This window comes from Rhinatrema bivittatum, chromosome 1 (assembly GCF_901001135.1).
Source record: "Rhinatrema bivittatum chromosome 1, aRhiBiv1.1, whole genome shotgun sequence".
Classification (NCBI taxonomy): Eukaryota; Metazoa; Chordata; class Amphibia; order Gymnophiona; family Rhinatrematidae; genus Rhinatrema; species Rhinatrema bivittatum.
Genome location: NC_042615.1, coordinates 585662012 through 585681062, shown reverse-complemented (window position 1 = coordinate 585681062; position 19051 = coordinate 585662012). Strand labels below are relative to the sequence as shown.

Here is a 19051-nt window from a genome sequence, read left to right as displayed (position 1 = left end):
GCTCAGTTCTCTCCAAATGATAGGGATGTGCATGGTCAAAAAGTTCAATTCTGTTTTTTTTTATATATCATTTTTGGGTCTTTAGTTTGTTTTTCATTTTGATAATTTTTTTTGTTTGGGGCAAATAGCATGCACTATTTGGAAACAGTGGGCCTTATTTACTAGGTATTTTTCTCATAGACACAGAATGGGAGAAAAGCCTTAGTAAACCGGGGTCAGCGCACACAAGGGGGTACACACATGTGCACCTTGCGCACGCCGAGCCCTAGGGGAGGCCCGATGGCTTTCCCTCCAAGGCCGCTCTGAAATCGGAGCGGCCTTGGAGGGAACATTTTTTTGTTCCCCCCCCACCTTTCCCTCCCTTCTCCTATCTAACCCACCCCCCAGCCCTACCTAAATTCCCCCCCTACCTTATTTTGTTGAGTTACTTGCGCGTGCCGGCTGTCTGCCGGCATGGCAGGCCCCAACACAGGCCGCTGTGTCGGGGCACTCGGCCATGCCCCCAGACCTCTGCCAAGCCCCCAGACACGCCCCTGGACCGCGTGCAGGAGATCGCTCCCGGACCCCCGCTGAACTTTTGGCAAGTCTTGTGGGGGTCAAGAGGGTCCACCAAGACTTGCCAAAAGCCCCTGGTGGTCCAGCCGGGGTCCAGGAGCGATCTCCTGCACTCGGGCCATCGGCTGCCAGTAATCAAAATGGCACAGATAGCCTTTGCCCTTACTATGGCACAGGGGCTACCGGTGCCATTGATCAGCCCCTGTCACATGGTAGGAGCAAAGATGGCACTGGCCATCCAGTGCCCCTACCATGTGACAGGGTCCGGCCAATGGCACGGATACCCTCTCACATGGTAAGGGCAAAGGGCCATCGGTGCCATTTTGATTAGTGGCAGCTGACGGCCCGGGAGCGGGAGATCGCTCCAGGGACCCCCACTGGACCATCAGGTACCTGTAAAAAGTTTTTTTTTGGGGGGGTCAGGAGGGTGGAGGAAGCTAAGGTATTAGTTTTAAAGGGTCGGGGTGGGTTTTTTGTTTATCGGCTCAGGCGCAGCCGATAAAACCGCGATCGGGCCGATGAAAAAAAAAACACATGTTAATCAGAACCAGAATCCAAACCGATTCCGGTTCCGATTCACATCTCTAATCTCTTCTGGAAGGGCATTCCAGGCATCCATCACTCTTCCGTGAAGAAATATTTCCTGATGTTGGATCTGAGTTGTCCTCCTTGGAATTTAATTTCATGACCCCTAGTTCTACTGATTTCTTTCCAACGGAAAAGGTTTTTTGTTGATTGTGAATCATTAAAACCTTTCAGATATCTGAAGGTCTGTATCATATCTCTCCTGCACCTCCTCTATTCCAGGATGTACATATACAAAACAAAAATGGTCTCAAACGAATGCACCATCTACTGCCTATCAACTGAACCACGTGGCTGCTTGCCTTCTGAAACTGCTCAACTCCTCTCCTGCCCAGGGGCTCTCTCTCTATGGCTGATCTTTAATCTATGTGCCTGGTTGCACTGGGCTTCAGGGTTATTTTGATGGCACTTTGTGGTTCTGACTCTCTTTCCCTGCATCTGTTTTTGCTGCTGCTTTTCTGCTCCTTGATGTATACAAGTTGCAGTGTCGATTGTTACTTCCTGAGGGGATATTTCTGCTCTGGGATGTCAGGTCTTTCTCAGCCCCAGGTCTGCCACACTGTGCACTGGCCTTTTCTCCTTGTGCTGTGGCCATCTACTGCTTGCAGTGGTCCACGGAGCACTTCATAGATGCTTCACGTAGCCTAAGGTTCTGGCATCCAGTTGCCTGCTTGCCACTCTAGATGCTGGTTTGCTGCCACTGCTGCCTGATCCTCAAAGCTGCCCATCCAAAGATCAAAATATTCCCTTCCGAAGTCAAAGAGATCTTCGCCACAGCTAGTGAGATCTTAAAAGTACCTTAGCACGGAGTGTGGTTCCAAGCCACTCGAGTGCTGGTTGGCCTTCTCTGCTGGCAGAGCAGGCTCCCTTCTTCCTCCTCCCCACCTGTGGTGCTGTGTACCACAAGAAGGTAAACATAGGAGAAAACAGATGGATGTGGAATGGGAGAGGAAGAGGGCCTGTGAGGAAAGGAGCAGCATTTTGGCCCTGATATGACTGCTTGGCTTGAGCACCGGACTTGGCTTGTCATATTCTTATCCACTATGTATGTAAACCATCAGTGACTTCTTTAATTAAATTAAATAGAACATTTAATTGTTCTACTATGAAAATATATACATAAATATTTTAGGAAAATACTATTTTAAATTGATTTGAATAAAAAAATTGAAACTTCACTGCTCTTATTTATAAGCTTTAAAAATATAAATATAATAATCAAATTCATACTTATTTTTTAGCAAAAATTTGTTTAGTGGACCCAAATCTGCCAGCTCCATAACCAGCATCCAGAACTCAGCTTCACATATTCCTATCATGCGTACGATGTAGGGATTGTCCAGCTGCTGCATTACACTGGCTTCCTTAAGCAACTCATCCTGAATGGCTGGATCATTATTCTCATTCTTTAGCACTTTAATAGCAACTTGCTTTTCAGTCCTGGGAAAAAAAAAAAAAGTCGTATTTCAGCAAAATTTTGTATCAGAATTCTTGCTTCATACATGTTTTATATGTATCTGCCGGTAAGGCATCAGTAGTAAATCCAGTCTGATAAAGGGGAAGCCTACATGGTACCATTGTACGTCTTCTGCTTTCTTCACTATTCATTGTCAAAAGGGACAAGTAATATATTCACTTTTACACATGCAGCTTTGTTGTCAGAAGTATGCTGGATGCCAAACCAGTAGAAGGTTAAGCTTCCCTCATTCCCGCCATCTTGATGTGGACAGGTTTGAGGGGCCCTTTTAGGGGGTTAGGGTGAGAGCGAATCTGGAGTGAGGATCAATGGGAACAATTGTTCTAAGGAATCAGGAGGCAGGGAGGACTGAAGCAGGGCCGTCTCCCCACCCCTCTCCCCTCCCCCGGCACAGTTTTGAGTGTGGTGGAAGGGAGATAGGCTCACAGGAGCTCCCTTGCTCAACTTTATAGTTCAGTGAGAGGGAGATGGTATTCTAGGAGGAGGAGAGCCATTGGTTCCTCCCCTCCCCACAGAACCTTTGCAGTGAAAAGGGGATCACGGAAAGGTTGCTGCCCCCCCCCCCCCTTCCGCCATTGTACATTTCAGTGCAGTAGTGGCAAGAAGGATTGCCACAGCAAGGATGCAAGCCACCAGGATCGTGCTATGAGCACTACAATCGTGGCAGAAGAGGGGTATCTGAAGGTACTGGGTGGGTGGAGGGTTAGGGTTGAAAAGGGGAGGATGGGGAGGATGGGGAGGGGGCATGATCTTCAACCTTTAGCTTTCATAGACCAGTTCCATAATGTGGACATTATGCTCTCTTGAATTCATTTTCTTCCTCAGTTAAATGCTACATCCATGCTGCTGTAATTTGTAGTCCAGCCTCAGGCTTCTCCTCCTGCATCTCCTCCTCCTCCTATTGCTCCCTCACCTCTGCCTCCTGCACAGATATAGGAGGCACATGCTTTGGAGCGTTCCTGCCTCCCTTTCTTATCCTTGCTTTATCTTCTTCACTTTCTTCACCTCTGCTGTGCTTTTCTGTATTTCTCCAACCATTGTTTAATGGGAATGGCCTGGGCTATGCGGTGTCTCTCCTATAACCTTCTGGTCTGATTGCACCACCACTATGTTGTGCCTCACTGCCTCTATCTACAACATAGTTGGCCTTATTCTTGTAGCCTCGGCTCTCCTCCTGTCACTCCATCCCTCTCCTTCCTCTTCCCTCCCAACCCTGCCTGACCTACCAAGAATTTAACTCTCATGCTTCATCCACACACAGGGGCTGATGCAATACAGTGCACTCAGCCGAGCACACCGTATAACCGGCAGTCAGACACAGGTTGAATAGGTGCTAATGAATCCCCTAATGCAATAAGGGGATCAGCACCTATTCAACGTGCAGCCAATGTGGAGTGAGTCTAATAGCGCTAATCACATGCAAATGCATGTGACTGAGGCTATGAGCATTCACTCCAGTTGCAAAAAAAAAAAAAAGTGCCTCTAGGACACACATCTAGCACTCAGCAATTAACGCCTGCCTAGAGCAGGCGTTAATTGCTGAGAGCTCCTTAAATCAGTACAGAAAAGCAGAAAAACTGCTTTTCTGTACTGCCTCCTACTTACTATCATTGCGATAGTAAGTAGGAGGAAAAGTGAAAACTAAATAAAGTTAAAAAAATAGAGAAAAAAAAAAAAACACTGGCAGTCAGGTGTAGGAAACAGATGCTCGAATGACAAGCGTCTGTTCCCTGAAGCCCCTGGCTGTGCGGCGTTTAGGAAAACCAGAGCCGATAAACTGGGTGTCGGTTTTCCTAATCGGCAGACCGCCGACGCCGAATGGGTTCGCGTTAGCAAGGAGGCGCTAGGGGCGCGCAAGCAACCCTAGCACCTCCTTCCTAACGAGACTCCCTAATTTAAATATTGCATGGCGCCCCCCTTGGGGGCACCTGGGGCGCGTTAAGAAAGTGGGTGCTGACTGTTCAGCGCCCGCTCTCTACGCAAATTTATTGCATCAGCCCCCCATTGCTTTGCTGTCTTCTATTCTCCATCATTCTCTCCCAAGCCACATCCTCTCACTGCACTCTTAAAATCCAAACTTGCACAGAAGATTGGCAGGCTCACTAATTCACCTTCTTACCTACAGACTTGGAACAATGGATAAATAATAAATAAATAATAGAAAGTTACACCAAAAGAACAGCACAGACCACTCAATCGTCTTGTGCTCTTTCAAACTCCTCTGCTGGGGGTGCAGTTGTTTGCCACTTCTCCTATTAGCACTGAAAACCAGCACTCTGCGTTGGGCTTCCTTTTTATACCATTTTGAAGCAATGAGGAAGAGCTATGAGGACGAGGACTGAACATTCTGTGTTTATTGCCTGCACATTGGTTTGTATAGCTTAGCTGCCACACACCGAGATGCTATGCTTTTTTTTTTTAGGTTGACATGCATGCTAATACCATGGGAATGCTGTTGAGGCTTATTTCTGTGTGAATATGATCAAATGTACTGCATGTCCTGTCAAGTAGGCTTGAAAAAAGCACATTCAATTTTTAACAATATGTACATTAACACATTTTTTTTGAGCATTGTTTAATGCCTAGGCCCCTATTTTGGAAAATTCCTTTAGTACATTGGGACACAAGTTAAAAAAAAACCCCCAAAAAACAGAAACTTACCTTGTCATTTTATAGATTCCTTTCTTTACTGTACCAAAGTTTCCAGAACCAAGTTCGATATCTTCCAGTATCAGCTGCTCTCTTCTTAAGTAAACCGTTTTTGGTCTTATTTCTTCTGGGTCTGCATATGGACTTTCATAAACAGCAGTGTCCATGGGCATGGCATCCTTGCTAGGACCTTGTAGTCAAAGCACAAAGTAGTTATTGTGCAAAATCACAGACTAATTATTAGGGATATGTTTTTGTTTTTAATGACATAGACAATGTCAAAGACTGCCTATTTCATTTCATTTTGTTTATAAACTGCAACAATAGAAAAAAAATCATGAAATTTGGTATTTTTTAAGATTTTCGTTTAGTGCGCACTACTTTGATTAGTGCAAACTAATTGGACTAAGTGCTCACTATGGTCAATTGGGCATGCATGCAGCCATTCATGAGTGTGTACATACGTGAGCAAGAATACGCTAACATTTTTAATTTTGGGTGCACTTATATGCATGGGGTGAATTTTAAAAGCCTGCTGCTTGCCAAAGCTGGAATCTGCACAGAGAAGTCAGGCCAGTGCAAAATGCACAGATTTTAAAAAGCACATGCGAATTCGCACAAAATATTTTTATAAAAAAGGGGCGATGCCTGGGCATGGTCTGGACAGGGCATGGGCATGCCAGGATTTCTCAATGAATCCAGTATGTAAATACTTATGCACACAAGCATGTGCCGGGGTCCCCTACTTCGTAACTTTACTTCTGCTATGGATGGCGTGTAAATCAGAAAATAAAAAGAAATAAAGAGGTGAGCGGGGTTTTAAGGTCGAGGCTAGCAGGGTAAAAGGGAGGCTTATTAACAGAGTGGTTTAGGAAGTCTGATCCCTTAACTGGGCAAACTGGGAATGAACTGATTTAATTGATAATTGAGTTGGCAGGCATGTCTACTGAAATCCCCCCACTAACATGGTAGAGGCGGCATATGCGTACACGTGTGCACGTCTGTATGAAATTATGCACACTTGTACACACTTACAGCCTATTTTATACATTCATGCATATACACGTATATGTTATAAAATGGCTGCAATCTTTGGGGAGAGCCGACATACGCGCGTACATGTGTACCTGCATGCAGGTATCAGAGTTACCATCATATATTTTGAAACGTTCCAACTGCGCATAAGTATGCTCCTAATCTTAAGAGTTTACTCGAAAACAGCTCATGCATGGGTGTCTTCAATAGGACCAAGTCAGCTTTTACATGCGTATGGCAGCAAATTTTAAATCATGCTCGAGCGAGGCACATTCCCAGTTTTCCAATTAGTCCACCAGTTGTCCAGTTAATAGTGAGGTCTTTCAGACCCCTCTGGATGTTCATCTTGCATGCTGCCCAGTTCACCCAGACCCCTCACCCTGTCCTATAAGCCCTAAAACTTGTGATCCTCATCAGGAGAAGCAGTGAAGTTACGTGGATATCGAGTGTATGCGTGCTGCGGGTTTTGTTTTTAAAATTTGGCGTTCCATGCATAAGTCTTGGCCCTGCCTTGAAATGCTCATGCCTCACCCCTTTTCTGTTCCCTTATTTCTCACTTGCACATGGGAACATAGGTGTGCATTTTACGGCTCTTTAACATTGCACATATGTGGGGCGTGCACGCGCAGCGCTTTTAAAATTGACCTGTATTTTGAAGTTAGTGCACACTATTATAACTCAAATGAAACCCACTAAATGAAACATTTTAAAAAGCAAAAAAAAAAGGGGGGGGGAATTAAATGAAAAATATGAAATGACATTTTTATTAATGCACTTTCCCTACTGATTACACAATCTCTTTGCTTATTCTCTTGATGAATATAATTCTTAAAGTGTAGTTAATATGTTGTCAGATTTTTCACTTCCATTTGCATCGTCAAACAAGAAGGAACCATGGGATTCCACCCTAGAATGTAGCCATGAAATTGAATTTTGTTGGATAGAGTAGATGGGCCATCTATATCCCTTGTCATCTACTGTACTGACATCTGCTCATTGGGCCTTACTCGACATCCCCTCCCCTTGTCTTGCACACCTTTCAGAAACTTGGGAAAAGACCCTCTTGTTTGCAGGGCTTATATTCTGGAACCTTCTCCCTGAACAGTTATGGCTCACTGCATATGCAGACTTTCATGAAGCAATTGAAATGAAAGCCATCTTCTTCGGACAAGGAACTGATGTATTTATTTAACAAAAGTTTTCATTGAATCATTTGATAGTTATTGCCAGTAGACAGAGAGTTGTGACTATTTTGATGTGTTTATCTAATGCTATTCTGTATAGAATCATGTGATATCCAGTGCCATTAAACAAGGAATTATGACTGTTTGATGCATTTTCAAGGATTATGTCAGCTGGTTTAGAGGTAAGTCATCTGTCAGTTTATTCGTTCAATGTGGTAGAATACATTTTTGCCTTATTGGATTTGAAACATGATTGGAAATTCATGGCACGCTCATTTGACAGAAAGTTAAACAAAGACTACATTATATTGTATCTTCAGGAAATTGCATCATTCTCAAGGAAAGGAGGCCTCACGCTTTGCTAGTTGCATTTTAAATCCTTGCATCTTCATGTATGTGATTCAAGTTTTAGAAATACTTGATTAAAAACTGGCCCGGCACCACTGGGTGTGCAAATCATGCAATTGCACGGGGCCTTACTTGACATCCCCTCCTGCGTGGCACCAGTGGACCCAATCCTAAGGCGGCAGAAGCAGAAGAAGACCTGCACAGCCGCTGGTGGACCCTATCCCACCAGCAGCAAAAGAAGCAGGAGACCTTCATGTCACATCCCAGCATGCAAGAGGAAGCCCATCCTGCAGCTTCTCATGTGCTAGCCCCACAGTATTCAACACTTGCAGTGCTAGCACTTCCTCTAATGCTCCTTGTGCGATGCATGGGATGAATAGGAAGTCCAAGCACTGCGAGTGTTAAATACCACGGTACTGGCATGCAGGAGGAGCCCCAGAATGCTGCTTTCTCCAGTGAAAGCGAGACATCTCCAATCAGCAGCAGCAGCGGAGGAGGAATAAGAGGCACCGTGGACCCTGCCTTCCTGAGGAAAAAGCTTAAGATGAGTATTCTTGGAGGTTTGCTTGGTCCCATTTGTGAGATTTTTCTTTTCTGAATCATTCAGAACAATGTCAATGGCAAAACTCAAAACTAAAGATGGGAAAGTAGAAAACCACTTTTTATTTTATGATGGAGAATCAGTTGCAGGAAAGGTTGCAAGTTAAGATCAAATGATGCATTTATGTGTGTGTGTATGGGAGCCTGCCTGGGCTGGGTGGGTGCGTGTGAATGGAAGCTTGACTGGGATAGGTGAGATGGGTGGCTGGGATGGTTGGGTTGGGGTGTGTGTGTGTGTGTGTCTGTGTGTGTGTATGCATGCATGGGAGTCTTCCTGGGATGGGTGAGGTGTGTGTGAGACTGGGAACCTACCTGGGATGGGGGGATGTGTGTGAATGAAAGCCTGCCTAAGATGGATGAGTGGATGTAAATGGAAGCCTGCCAGAATTTTGGGTGAATGTAAATGGGAGACTGCCTGGGATGTGTGTGTGTGTGCATGCATGCATGGGAGCCTTCCTGGGATGGGAGGGGTGAATGTATGAGAATGGAAAACTGCCTGAGATGGGTGAGAGTTTGTGAATGGGAGCTTGCTTGGGGTTATGGGTATGAATGGGAGCTTGCCTGGGTTGCGTGTGTGTATATGAGGGAGAAAGGGGATGTAGGTAGATCCCAACCTGCCAGCAGGCAAAATGAAGAGGAGGGTCCTGGGCTGCTGGCAGATCCCAACCAAAGAAGAGCTGGAGACACTTGAGTGTGTGTGGGAGAAAGATCACGTGTGTGTGTGCGCATATACAGTTTTGTCCAGATTTTAAAACCCTCCTGCACGTAAAAAACGGGGATTACGCTTGCAGCTGGGCCTTGTGCACGCTGCATGCATTTTAGAAAGGGCCCGGCCGTGCACATAACCCCAGAGAGCCAGGCATCTGTTAAGGGGAAGTCCCGGGGCGGAGCAGGATGGACTGGGGGGCGGAGCAGGGAAGACTGGGGCAGCGCCTTTCCTCACTGCCGGCGCGTGCAAGTTACTTCAGGTCGGGCCCTGAAGTAACTTGCGAAATAAAAGGTAAAAAAAAAAGGGGTTTTAGAGGGTGGGGAGGAGAGGGGAAAGGGAAGGGAGGTTAGGGTAAGGGGTAGGAAAGTTCCCTCCCAGTCCGCTCCTAAATTGGAGCAGACTGGGAGGGAACTGTGGGAGCCTCGATCTCGTCACTGCACAAATCTGCTTAATTCTACCCCCCCCCCTTGCGTGTGCTGGACGTGCGCGCGTAATTTTTAAAAATCTACCCCTATATAAGAAAGTTTGTGCATCCCACTCCCAGTAATCCACAACATTCTCAGGATGACTAGAAATCAAAAATTCCCAGGTATGAAGAGCATGAATGCTTTAAATCCTTCTTAGTTTTATTTTTCAGGTGTTATTTGAAATGTCTACTGTTTAGAAATATTTTACTGGTGCGTGGGACATATACGTACATTTTTTAAAAATTATTCAATCTTTCATTTGTCCTCTGTTTTAGAAATATTATTAGTGTGATTATGTATTATTATATTTCTTGATTTTGTTTGATGTTTGAGGAATGGTGATGGTCCTGTTTTTTTTTTATTGTTGCACAGCACAGAGAGTCTGCTTCCTGTGGTTTTCAGTTCAGGTTTTGTCATATTTGTATTTCTACTTTACAGTTGCTCTATTCTGTATTTTGTGAGGTCTGTCTATGTTCTGCATGTGTTAATAAGGTGAGGTATTCTAACAGGAAGTGTATTAGTGTTTTAGGCTTTGCAGAGGGTCAAGCCCACACAACACACAGCAGGCCTAATACCTGGATTGGCCACTGTTGGAAACAGGATGCTGGGCTTGATGGACCCTTGGTCTGACCCAGTATGGCAGGTTCTTATGATCTCACCATATGGGTTCCAAGTGTTTTCTTTTGCAGGGATTTCTGGTTGGCATCACAGCAGTGCATGTAAATATAATGTAAGTGATTTTTCTATCTTGGAATCCTATAAAATGTAAAATGTTATAAATGCATAACTCTTAACTGTGTGTGTGTGTGGAGTGGGCCAAGGATGGTTGGGGGAAGGGGTGTGTTGTGCAAAGGCTATAAGGTTTGCCTAGGGCATCTAATCCTCTTGCACTGGCCATGGATTTTGGGGCAAGGGTGAAGACCCATGGATTGGGTATGGCTGAAAGGAGCTGGTCTTTTTTTTTTTTTTTTTGTGGACCTGGGAGAGAGGCTGAATGAACTGGGAGGGGGTCAGCACACTAATTGTTTGCACAGGGCAGCCAAAAAGCTAGCACCGGCCCGGATTAAAAAATAAGGGGTAGATTTTATAAATCTACGCGCGCGCGAACAAAAGTACGCTGGATTTTATAAGATACGCGCGTATCTTATAAAATCCGGGGTCGGCGCGCGCAAGGCGGTGCACATTTGTGCAACTTGCGTGCTCCGAGCCCTGTGCGCGCTGCGCGGATATCTTATAAAATCCAGCGTACTTTTGTTCGCATGCGCGTAGATTTATAAAATCTTCCCCTTATTTTTTAATCCGGGCCGGTGCTAGCTTTTTGGCTGCCCTGTGCAAACAATTAGTGTGCTGACCCCCTCCCAGTTCATTCAGCCTCTCTCCCAGGTCCACAAAAAAAAAAAAAAAGACCAGCTCCTTTCAGCCATACCCAATCCATACCCAATCCATGGGTCTTCACCCTTGCCCCATAATCAGGGCCTCGGAGGGAACTTTCCTTCTAGCCCCCCGCACCTTCCCTTCCCCTCCCTAACCCACCCCCCCGGCCCTATCTAAACCTTCCCCCTACCTCTGCGCCCCATCACCCAACCCGGGGGCTGGTCGGAGGCCTCGACCTTGCCCCCGGGCCGGCGCCATGCCCCCAACATGCCCCCTGGAACGCCCTGAAATTCACGCCGCCCACCTGACACGCCCCCGACACGCCCCCCTTGCGCGTCCCGGGGTTTGCGCGTGCCGCCGAGCCTATGCAAAATAGGCTCGGAGCATGCATGGGGGGGGGTTTAAAAGTGTTACGCGCCTACCTTATGCGCATAACCCTTTTAAAATCCGGCCCTAAATATTACTGCCTAATCAGCTCTCATGTATATGTGAAAAGTAGATATATATGACCACACATATATCATCTAGTTTTCGAACTTTTATTCCATATCCTTTTCAAAATCTCTCTGCTGGTCCATAGTGCATTCTACGGACTTTCTCCTAATCTTTTTCTCTTGTGTGTGCACGTCTTACAATATGGATAGGGCTCTTTTATCACAAGATTGTGATAATTAGCAGCATGGAGGCCACAAGTTCCAGGGTGGTGTCTAATAAGTTTCTGCTCAAGTTCCAGAAGACTGTGGTCCTTTGGGTGGATTGCTCACCTCCTCCAAGCAATCTTACACGGTTAAAAATTGGTAACCTTTCATTTTCCCCAGTGAGAGACTTTCAATTGGGAGTCAGATAAACACTGCAGCAGCCTTTGCCTTTTATAAACTTCTCAGTGAGGCGGCTGCATTACATCTTGAGCAAGGCAGATTTTTGCACAGTTGTGTAGTCACTGGTTTGAATTTCTCTTGACAATTGCAGTGCTTACTTGGGGCTTCTGAAATCATTGCTCTGCGTACTACAGTTGATGCAAATAAATATATCAGCTAGGCCAGTTTGTGGTATTAGGCTTCGGGACAGGATTACACCCATTCTCAAACATCTCCATGTGTTACAAATTCAATTTAAAGTACTCACTATGATTCTTAAAGCCATTCATGGCAATGGCCCTTGTTATTTAAGGAAGGTCTTGATGCCTTTTGTGACCTCTTGTCCTTTATGCTTGGCTGGGAAGGCCCTGTTAGTTCTATCATTTGAGAGGGCTTTTTCAGTAATTGTTCCTGTCTTGTGGAGCTCCCTCTCATGTGAGCTTCAGAAGGAAGTTGACTACTTATCTTAGATTAAAGGTGAAGGGCTTACTATTCTCCCAGAATGTGAGAGAAATGAATGCCACCCTTGTTCTAGCTATAGGTCTGAAATATGTTTAGGCTCTGCTTTATGTTCGCTTGTCACTGTATTGGTTTACTATTATAAACTGAATGTATTGATTGTGATCTACTCTCAAACTTGTATGGATTATGATGAATAGGGATGTGAATCGTTTTAGGACGATTAAAATTATCGTCCGATAATTTTAATATCGTCTTAAACCGTTATGGAACACAATACAATACAGATTCTAACGATTTATCGTTATAAATCGTTAGAATCGTGAGCCGGCACACTAAAACCCCCTAAAACCCACCCCCGACCCTTTAAATTAAATCCCCCCCCCCCCCGAACCCCCCCCCCCCAAATGACTTAAATAACCTGCGGGTCCAGCGGCAGTCCGGAACGGCAGCGGTCCGGAACGGGCTCCTGCTCCTGAATCTTGTTGTCTTCAGCCGGCGCCATTTTCCAAAATGGCGCCGAAAAATGGCGGCAGCCATAGACGAACACGATTGGACGGCAGGAGGTCCTTCCGGACCCCCGCTGGACTTTTGGCAAGTCTCGTGGGGGTCAGGAGACCCCCCACAAGCTGGCCAAAAGTTCCTGGAGGTCCAGCGGGGGTCAGGGAGCGATTTCCCGCCGCGAATCGTTTTCGTACGGAAAATGGCGCCGGCAGGAGATCGACTGCAGGAGGTTGTTCAGCGAGGCGCCGGAACCCTCGCTGAACGACCTCCTGCAGTCGATCTCCTGCCGGCGCCATTTTCCGTACGAAAACGATTCGCGGCGGGAAATCGCTCCCTGACCCCCGCTGGACCTCCAGGAACTTTTGGCCAGCTTGTGGGGGGCCTCCTGACCCCCACGAGACTTGCCAAAAGTCCAGCGGGGGTCCGGAAGGACCTCCTGCCGTCCAATCGTGTTCGTCTATGGCCGCCGCCATTTTTCGGCGCCATTTTGGAAAATGGCGCCGGCTGAAGACAACAAGATTCAGGAGCAGGAGCCCGTTCCGGACCGCTGCCGTTCCGGACCGCCGCTGGACCCGCAGGTTATTTAAGTCATTTGGGGGGGGTTCGGGAGGGTGGGGGATTTAATTTAAAGGGTCGGGGGTGGGTTTTAGGGGGTTTTAATGTGCCGGTTTTGCGATTTTTCACCATTTTTCACGATATTTTATCCCCCCAAACGGCAACAATACGATTCCCTCCCCCTCCCAGCCGAAATCGATCGTTAAGACGATCGAGGACACGATTCACATCCCTAATGATGAATACAAATGTTTAAAATAAATAAATAAAGGAATAATTTAATTACAGAGAAACTTGCATTAAAAATACATTTCCTTCTCAAGAGACTTGGTGTCCTATTTTTTTTTTTTTTTATTGATGTAAGCACAGAAAAGAAAACTACTGAAAACTGAGCCCTTTGTGTTTGACCAACAGCAAATTTCACAATATTACAGCCAACAATGCACATCTTACCAGTTGTTTTTGTATTCCAATGTAGTAAAGTATCCACTGAATTTTCATTCTCTTGTTATCTTTGATACTGGTTTATTAATCTACAGAAACTTTACAAAGCAAAGCAACACCTGCTGAGGAAGTAGTCGTGTACCTGCATAAACGGCTTTTGAAAACTGCCCTCACTCTCAGGCCGATACAGTACAGTGCGTTCCGTCGGAGCGCACTGTTAGCCTGCTATTGGACGTGCATTTTCACTTACCCCTTATTCAGTAAGGGGAGGAAAACGCGCATCCAACCCGCGGCACCTAATAGCGCCCTCAACTTGCAAATGCATGTTGATGGCCCTATTAGGTATGCGCGTGGGATACAGAAAGTAAAATGTGCAGCCAAGCCGCACATTTTACTTTCAGAAATTAGCGGGAAAGTGCACAGAAAAGAAGTAAAAACTGCTTTTCTGTGCACCCTCCGAATTAATATCATAGCGATATTAAGTCGGCGGTACCGAAAAGTAAAAAAAGTAAAAAAAAAAAAAATTTGAATTCGGCCCACGCTGTCGGGCTGAAAACCGGATGCTCAATTTTGCCGGCGTCCGGTTTCCGAACCCGTGGCTGTCAGTGGGCTCGAGAACAGACGCTGGCAAAATTAAGCGCCGGCTGTCAAACCCGCTGACAGCCGCCGCTCCTGTCAAAAAGGAGGAGCTAGGGACGCGCTAGTGTCCCTAGCGCCTCCTTTTACCCAGATCTACCACTGGACCTAATTTAAATACTGAATCGTGCACACCGGCGAGTGGCCGGTGCACGCGCCGGGAGAGTGGGCGTTCGCCCGCTCTCCCGCAGACTTTACTGTATCGGCCCGTCTGTCAGCAGTAAAGCAATTACAAATACCATATCGTCCTGAAAGCATTTTAGTAGGGCAATAAACTAAATGGAAGAGTTAAAAAAAAACCCCAACTATTATAAATTCTGCAGTATTGTCTGAGTGCTAACACATTTATCATCACCACCAAAATAAATAGGATCAGTGAAATAAGATATATTTTGCCTACCTTGCTCTACCCCACAGCGCATGTATTCATTTTTCAGACTGCTAGACCGAGCAACAGTGTCCTGCTATGATTGAAGCAACACAGATCGATTATTTCATTTTACAGCATGGAATCTTTCTATCCTCTGATAGATATTTTGATTAAGTTCATATCAGTGTAGTACTGATGCAAGAAAGGTTTAGGTTCACAATGAACTGGAGAGTAAAGCCAAGATTATTTTTTTAGTTATTCTTTAGCAAAGCTACAAACAAAAGCAATAGAAGCATAACAAGTACAGCAAATATTTGAAAGCTCTTTTACTTTAATGGCTTATGCACAAATTTTTCATGTGTAGCATTAAAATTTTATATATATATAGTATTTTCATTTTCAGAGATGCTCTAGGCAAACATTTGTCTTCCTTTCTGGTTGTTTATGGTTCTCTGGAGAACATTGGTGCGCACTGAAATCATCCTCTTTGAAAAGAATATATTTTCCTTCAGATGCGGCAAATAGAAACAAAAAGTGGAAAAGCTTGGGTCTGAATTTAGTAAATATCAATGGTAGATGGATGACCATGAAATGCAAGTCGTTTTATCTCCTCCCCCCTCCCCCCTCCCCCCTTTACCAGCCTCTCACTCTGTCTGTGGGTAAATAAAGGGTGCAGAAGTGATTTCGCGTTCTCTAAACTGCTGCAGGCCTTAGGCCATCCGATGTTATTTTTGGATATAGTACTAATGGGGCAGGAGAGACTGGGGGTTGTTCCTGCTCTTTTCCACAAACAAATAGGATATGAAGCTGAAGGTGGAGGCTCTGGGGGACAGAGTGGATGTGGAGCGGTCCTGATGAGTTTTTTCTTGTTCATTTCAAGGCAGGGGTGGGGCTTGAAGATTTAGAAAATGAAACAAAATGAACTCAATAGAAAATGCATTTTTCTTTCATTTAATCTGAAAACAAAAAGACATGCAATAGAACATTTTATGGAAATTTCCCATTTCATTGCCAACAAAAGCACATCTCTACTCTGCATGCCTAATTCAATGTATATCAAATTTATGAAAGGAAAGAACTCTAGAAATTTTTTGAAAAATGCCTGTTAATATTCCCTGAATTTGTCTCCTCTTAGTGTTACTGCAATTTTAAAATGCACCATTTTTCTTCAAATATATATTTTCAAAAGTATCCTGGTGCCAAATTTTTCATGCCAAAATCCTACCCTCAGGTCCATTATCAAGTTCCAAGATGGCAGAAGGCTAGAAGATGAAATATCTAAAATCCACCCTGCAAACTAAAAGCACATACACAATGTAGAGGGTAATTTTCAAGTCATGTAACTGGGTAAATAATGATTTACCCCAACAAATTGGCCTGTCTGCCCTCCTTAGAACATACATGGGGTTCACAATGTGTACTTTTAGACACATTAACAAGGGCATTCCTTTGGGCATGTTTAAGTTAGGAGAGTAAAGCAGCTTGTGGATCTGGCATTTTCAAATGCATGCATGGTATTTTAACCTCTGTTGTCTTCTACACAAATAGCAGGTGCAAAGTGCAAGAATGCTTTTAGCCAGTATATTTTCTGTTTGCAGTATCCCCAGTCCCAGCTCCCTTGAGGAGCAGAAGCCAGGTTCAGTAATCAAACCCAACATTCCCACATGTACCACTGAGCTACAGGGCTGACCCATAATTTCCTGTCTTATGTGAGGATGTTGGGGATTATGTGAGGATGTTGGGGATTATGGGTATTTTATGTGAGGATGTTGGGTATCATGTGAGAGTTGCTGTGGAAAAATAAAGAAGGATGTTTATTCGGATGCGTATCATTTTTAATTTTGTTCCAAATTGCAGGTGATTAAATGTTGATTGGGAAACAAGTTTAGGAGATACAGTCTCCAGAACTGAACACAGTACTCCAGGTGAGGCCTCACCAAGGACACAACGGGTCTATCACTTCACTTTTCTTACTAGATATTCCTCTTTCTCTATGCATCCCAGCATTCTTCTGGCTTTGGCTATCGCCGTGTCACACTGCTTTGTCGACTTCAGGTCATTAGACACTATCATCTCAAGGTCTCTCTCCTGCTCTGTGCACATCAGCCCTTTACCCCCAAAGCATATAGTTCTTTCGGATTACCACACCCCAGAAGCATGACTCTTCATTTCTTGGCATTGAATCCCAGCTGCCATATCTTCAACCTTTCTATCTCATTTTCTGTACTCCTTCCTGCGTGTCCACTCTGTTGCAGATCTTAGATTCATCCGCAAATAGACAAATTTTACCTTCTATCCCTTCCGTAATGTCGCTCATGAAGATGTTGAACAGAACCGGTCCCAACACCGATCCCTGTGGCACTCCACTTAACACCATTCTCTCTTCAGAGAAGATTCCATTTACCATCACCCATTGCCTTCTATCTGTCAACCAATTTGTAATCCATGCCAACATCTTGGAACTGACTCCCAAGATTCTCATTTTGTTGATGAGTCTTCTGTGTATGACCGTATCAAAAGCTTTACTATAATTCAAGTAAATTACATTGAGCGCTCTTCCCTGATCCAGTTCTCTAGTCACCCCATCAAAGAAATCAATTAGATTTATCTGACAGGACCTTCCCCTAGTGAATCCATGCTGCTTCTGATTGAGCAACCCACCGGATTGTAGATAGTTCACTATCCTTTCCTTCAGCAGAGTCTCTATTAATTTTCCCACCACCACTCTTGTAAAGCGGGACCACCACCACTCTTCTCCAGTCACTAGGCACTATACCCTTTTCTAAAGATCTATTGTATGAACAGGTCACACAGTAGACCCGCCAGCACATCTGTATTCTGGGATGAACCATATTAAGCCCCATGGCTTTGTCCACTTTCAGTTTTCTTAGCTCTTCCCATACATTATCTTCTGTAAATGAAGTTTTGTCTACTCCACCCCCTTCTACAATCTTGATAAAAGTGATGGTCCTTCTCCAAGGTCTTCTTTAGTGAATAGTGAACTGAAGTATTTGTTTAATTTTTCTGCTAATTCAACATTTCCTGGCATGTAGCCAGATGGACTCAGGACAAATGGGTATAGTATGCTCATGCTAGCAGTTGGAGACGGATCTGACGTCAGCACGGGTATATATACCCCCACAGGAAACATAGCAACTTAGTAATTTCCGTCTCCAAAGCATTTTGGAGAGCCTGCACGCTCGCTGAGCATGTTTCCAATCTCTGGAGATAGCTCCGCTGATGGCTTGGGCAGAGGCGAATCTCCAGGACATCTCCGCCGTCCACATTGCCGGAAAGGACAACACCACGGCAGACTTCCTCAGCAGAGAAAGCCTAAATCCGGGAGAGTGGCAGCTGTCACCCACAGCCTTCCAGATGATTCTGGATCACTGGGGGATTCCGGACATGGACTTACTAGCGGACAAGTCCAATGCTCAAGTACCCAGATACTTCAGCCGCAAGCGAGATCCGTTCTCACACGGGATCGACGCCCTGGTTCAGCCATAGCCTCCAGGGACCCTGCTATTCGCCTTTCCTCCGTGGCCTCTGCTGGGCGCCATCATCCACAAGATTCAGAAGCACCAGGGCCTAGTTCTTCTAGTGGCACCAGACTGGCCAAGAAGACCCTGGTACGCGGACATGAGAAGACTACTGGCAGGGGAGCCCCTTCCCCTGCCTCCTCTCAGGGACCTGCTTCGTCAAGGTCCCATCCTCCACGAGGATCCGGCTCAATTCTCTCTTACGGTCTGGCCATTGAGAGGGCTAGACTGAAGAAAAGAGGTTACTCGGAGCCAGTGATAGATACACTCCTCCGAGCGCGCAAGTTTTCCACATCCCTCACCTACGTAAGGATCTGGAGAGTATTCGAAGCCTGGTGCGACACTCATGGCACCAACCCACATGCGACCACAATCCCGATTGTTCTGGATTTCCTGCAGGAGGGGCTTCAGAAGGGTCGCTCCCTCAGCTCCATCAAGGTTCAGGTGGCTGCACTGTCTTGCTACGGTCCCAGGAGGTTCGGCAAGACTATTGCTAAGCACCCAGATGTTTCTCGCTTCCTGAAAGGAGTCCAGCACCTTCGTCCGCCACTGAAGTGGCCAGTGCCTCTGTGGAACCTCAACCTTGTTTTGGATTTCCTCGCGGGATCCACCTTCAGACCCCTTTGGGGCTTGTCTCTCCATTCTCTAACCTTGAAGATGGTATTCTTGCTGGCAGTATGTTCCGCACGCCGCATCTCGGAGCT

At 45.5% G+C, this 19051-nt stretch overlaps 1 protein-coding gene across 2 annotated transcripts in view; it reads right to left on the bottom strand.

Annotated features, from left to right (window-relative positions):
- LOC115100316 (tyrosine-protein kinase SYK-like) overlaps positions 1-19051 on the bottom strand; it is a 53457-nt gene that overhangs the window by 24778 nt on the left and 9628 nt on the right. The window contains exons 2-4 of one of the 2 annotated variants that reach the window (XM_029618741.1): positions 14839-14899; positions 5279-5456; positions 2371-2580 (exon numbers count right to left, since the gene is read on the bottom strand). In XM_029618741.1, coding sequence (XP_029474601.1) covers positions 2371-2580; positions 5279-5456; positions 14839-14860 — 410 coding nt within the window. In that variant the 5' untranslated portion in view covers positions 14861-14899. Of the gene's footprint in view, positions 1-2370; positions 2581-5278; positions 5457-14838; positions 14903-19051 lie in introns of both variants that reach the window. The other variant, XM_029618735.1, reaches the window with a different exon arrangement.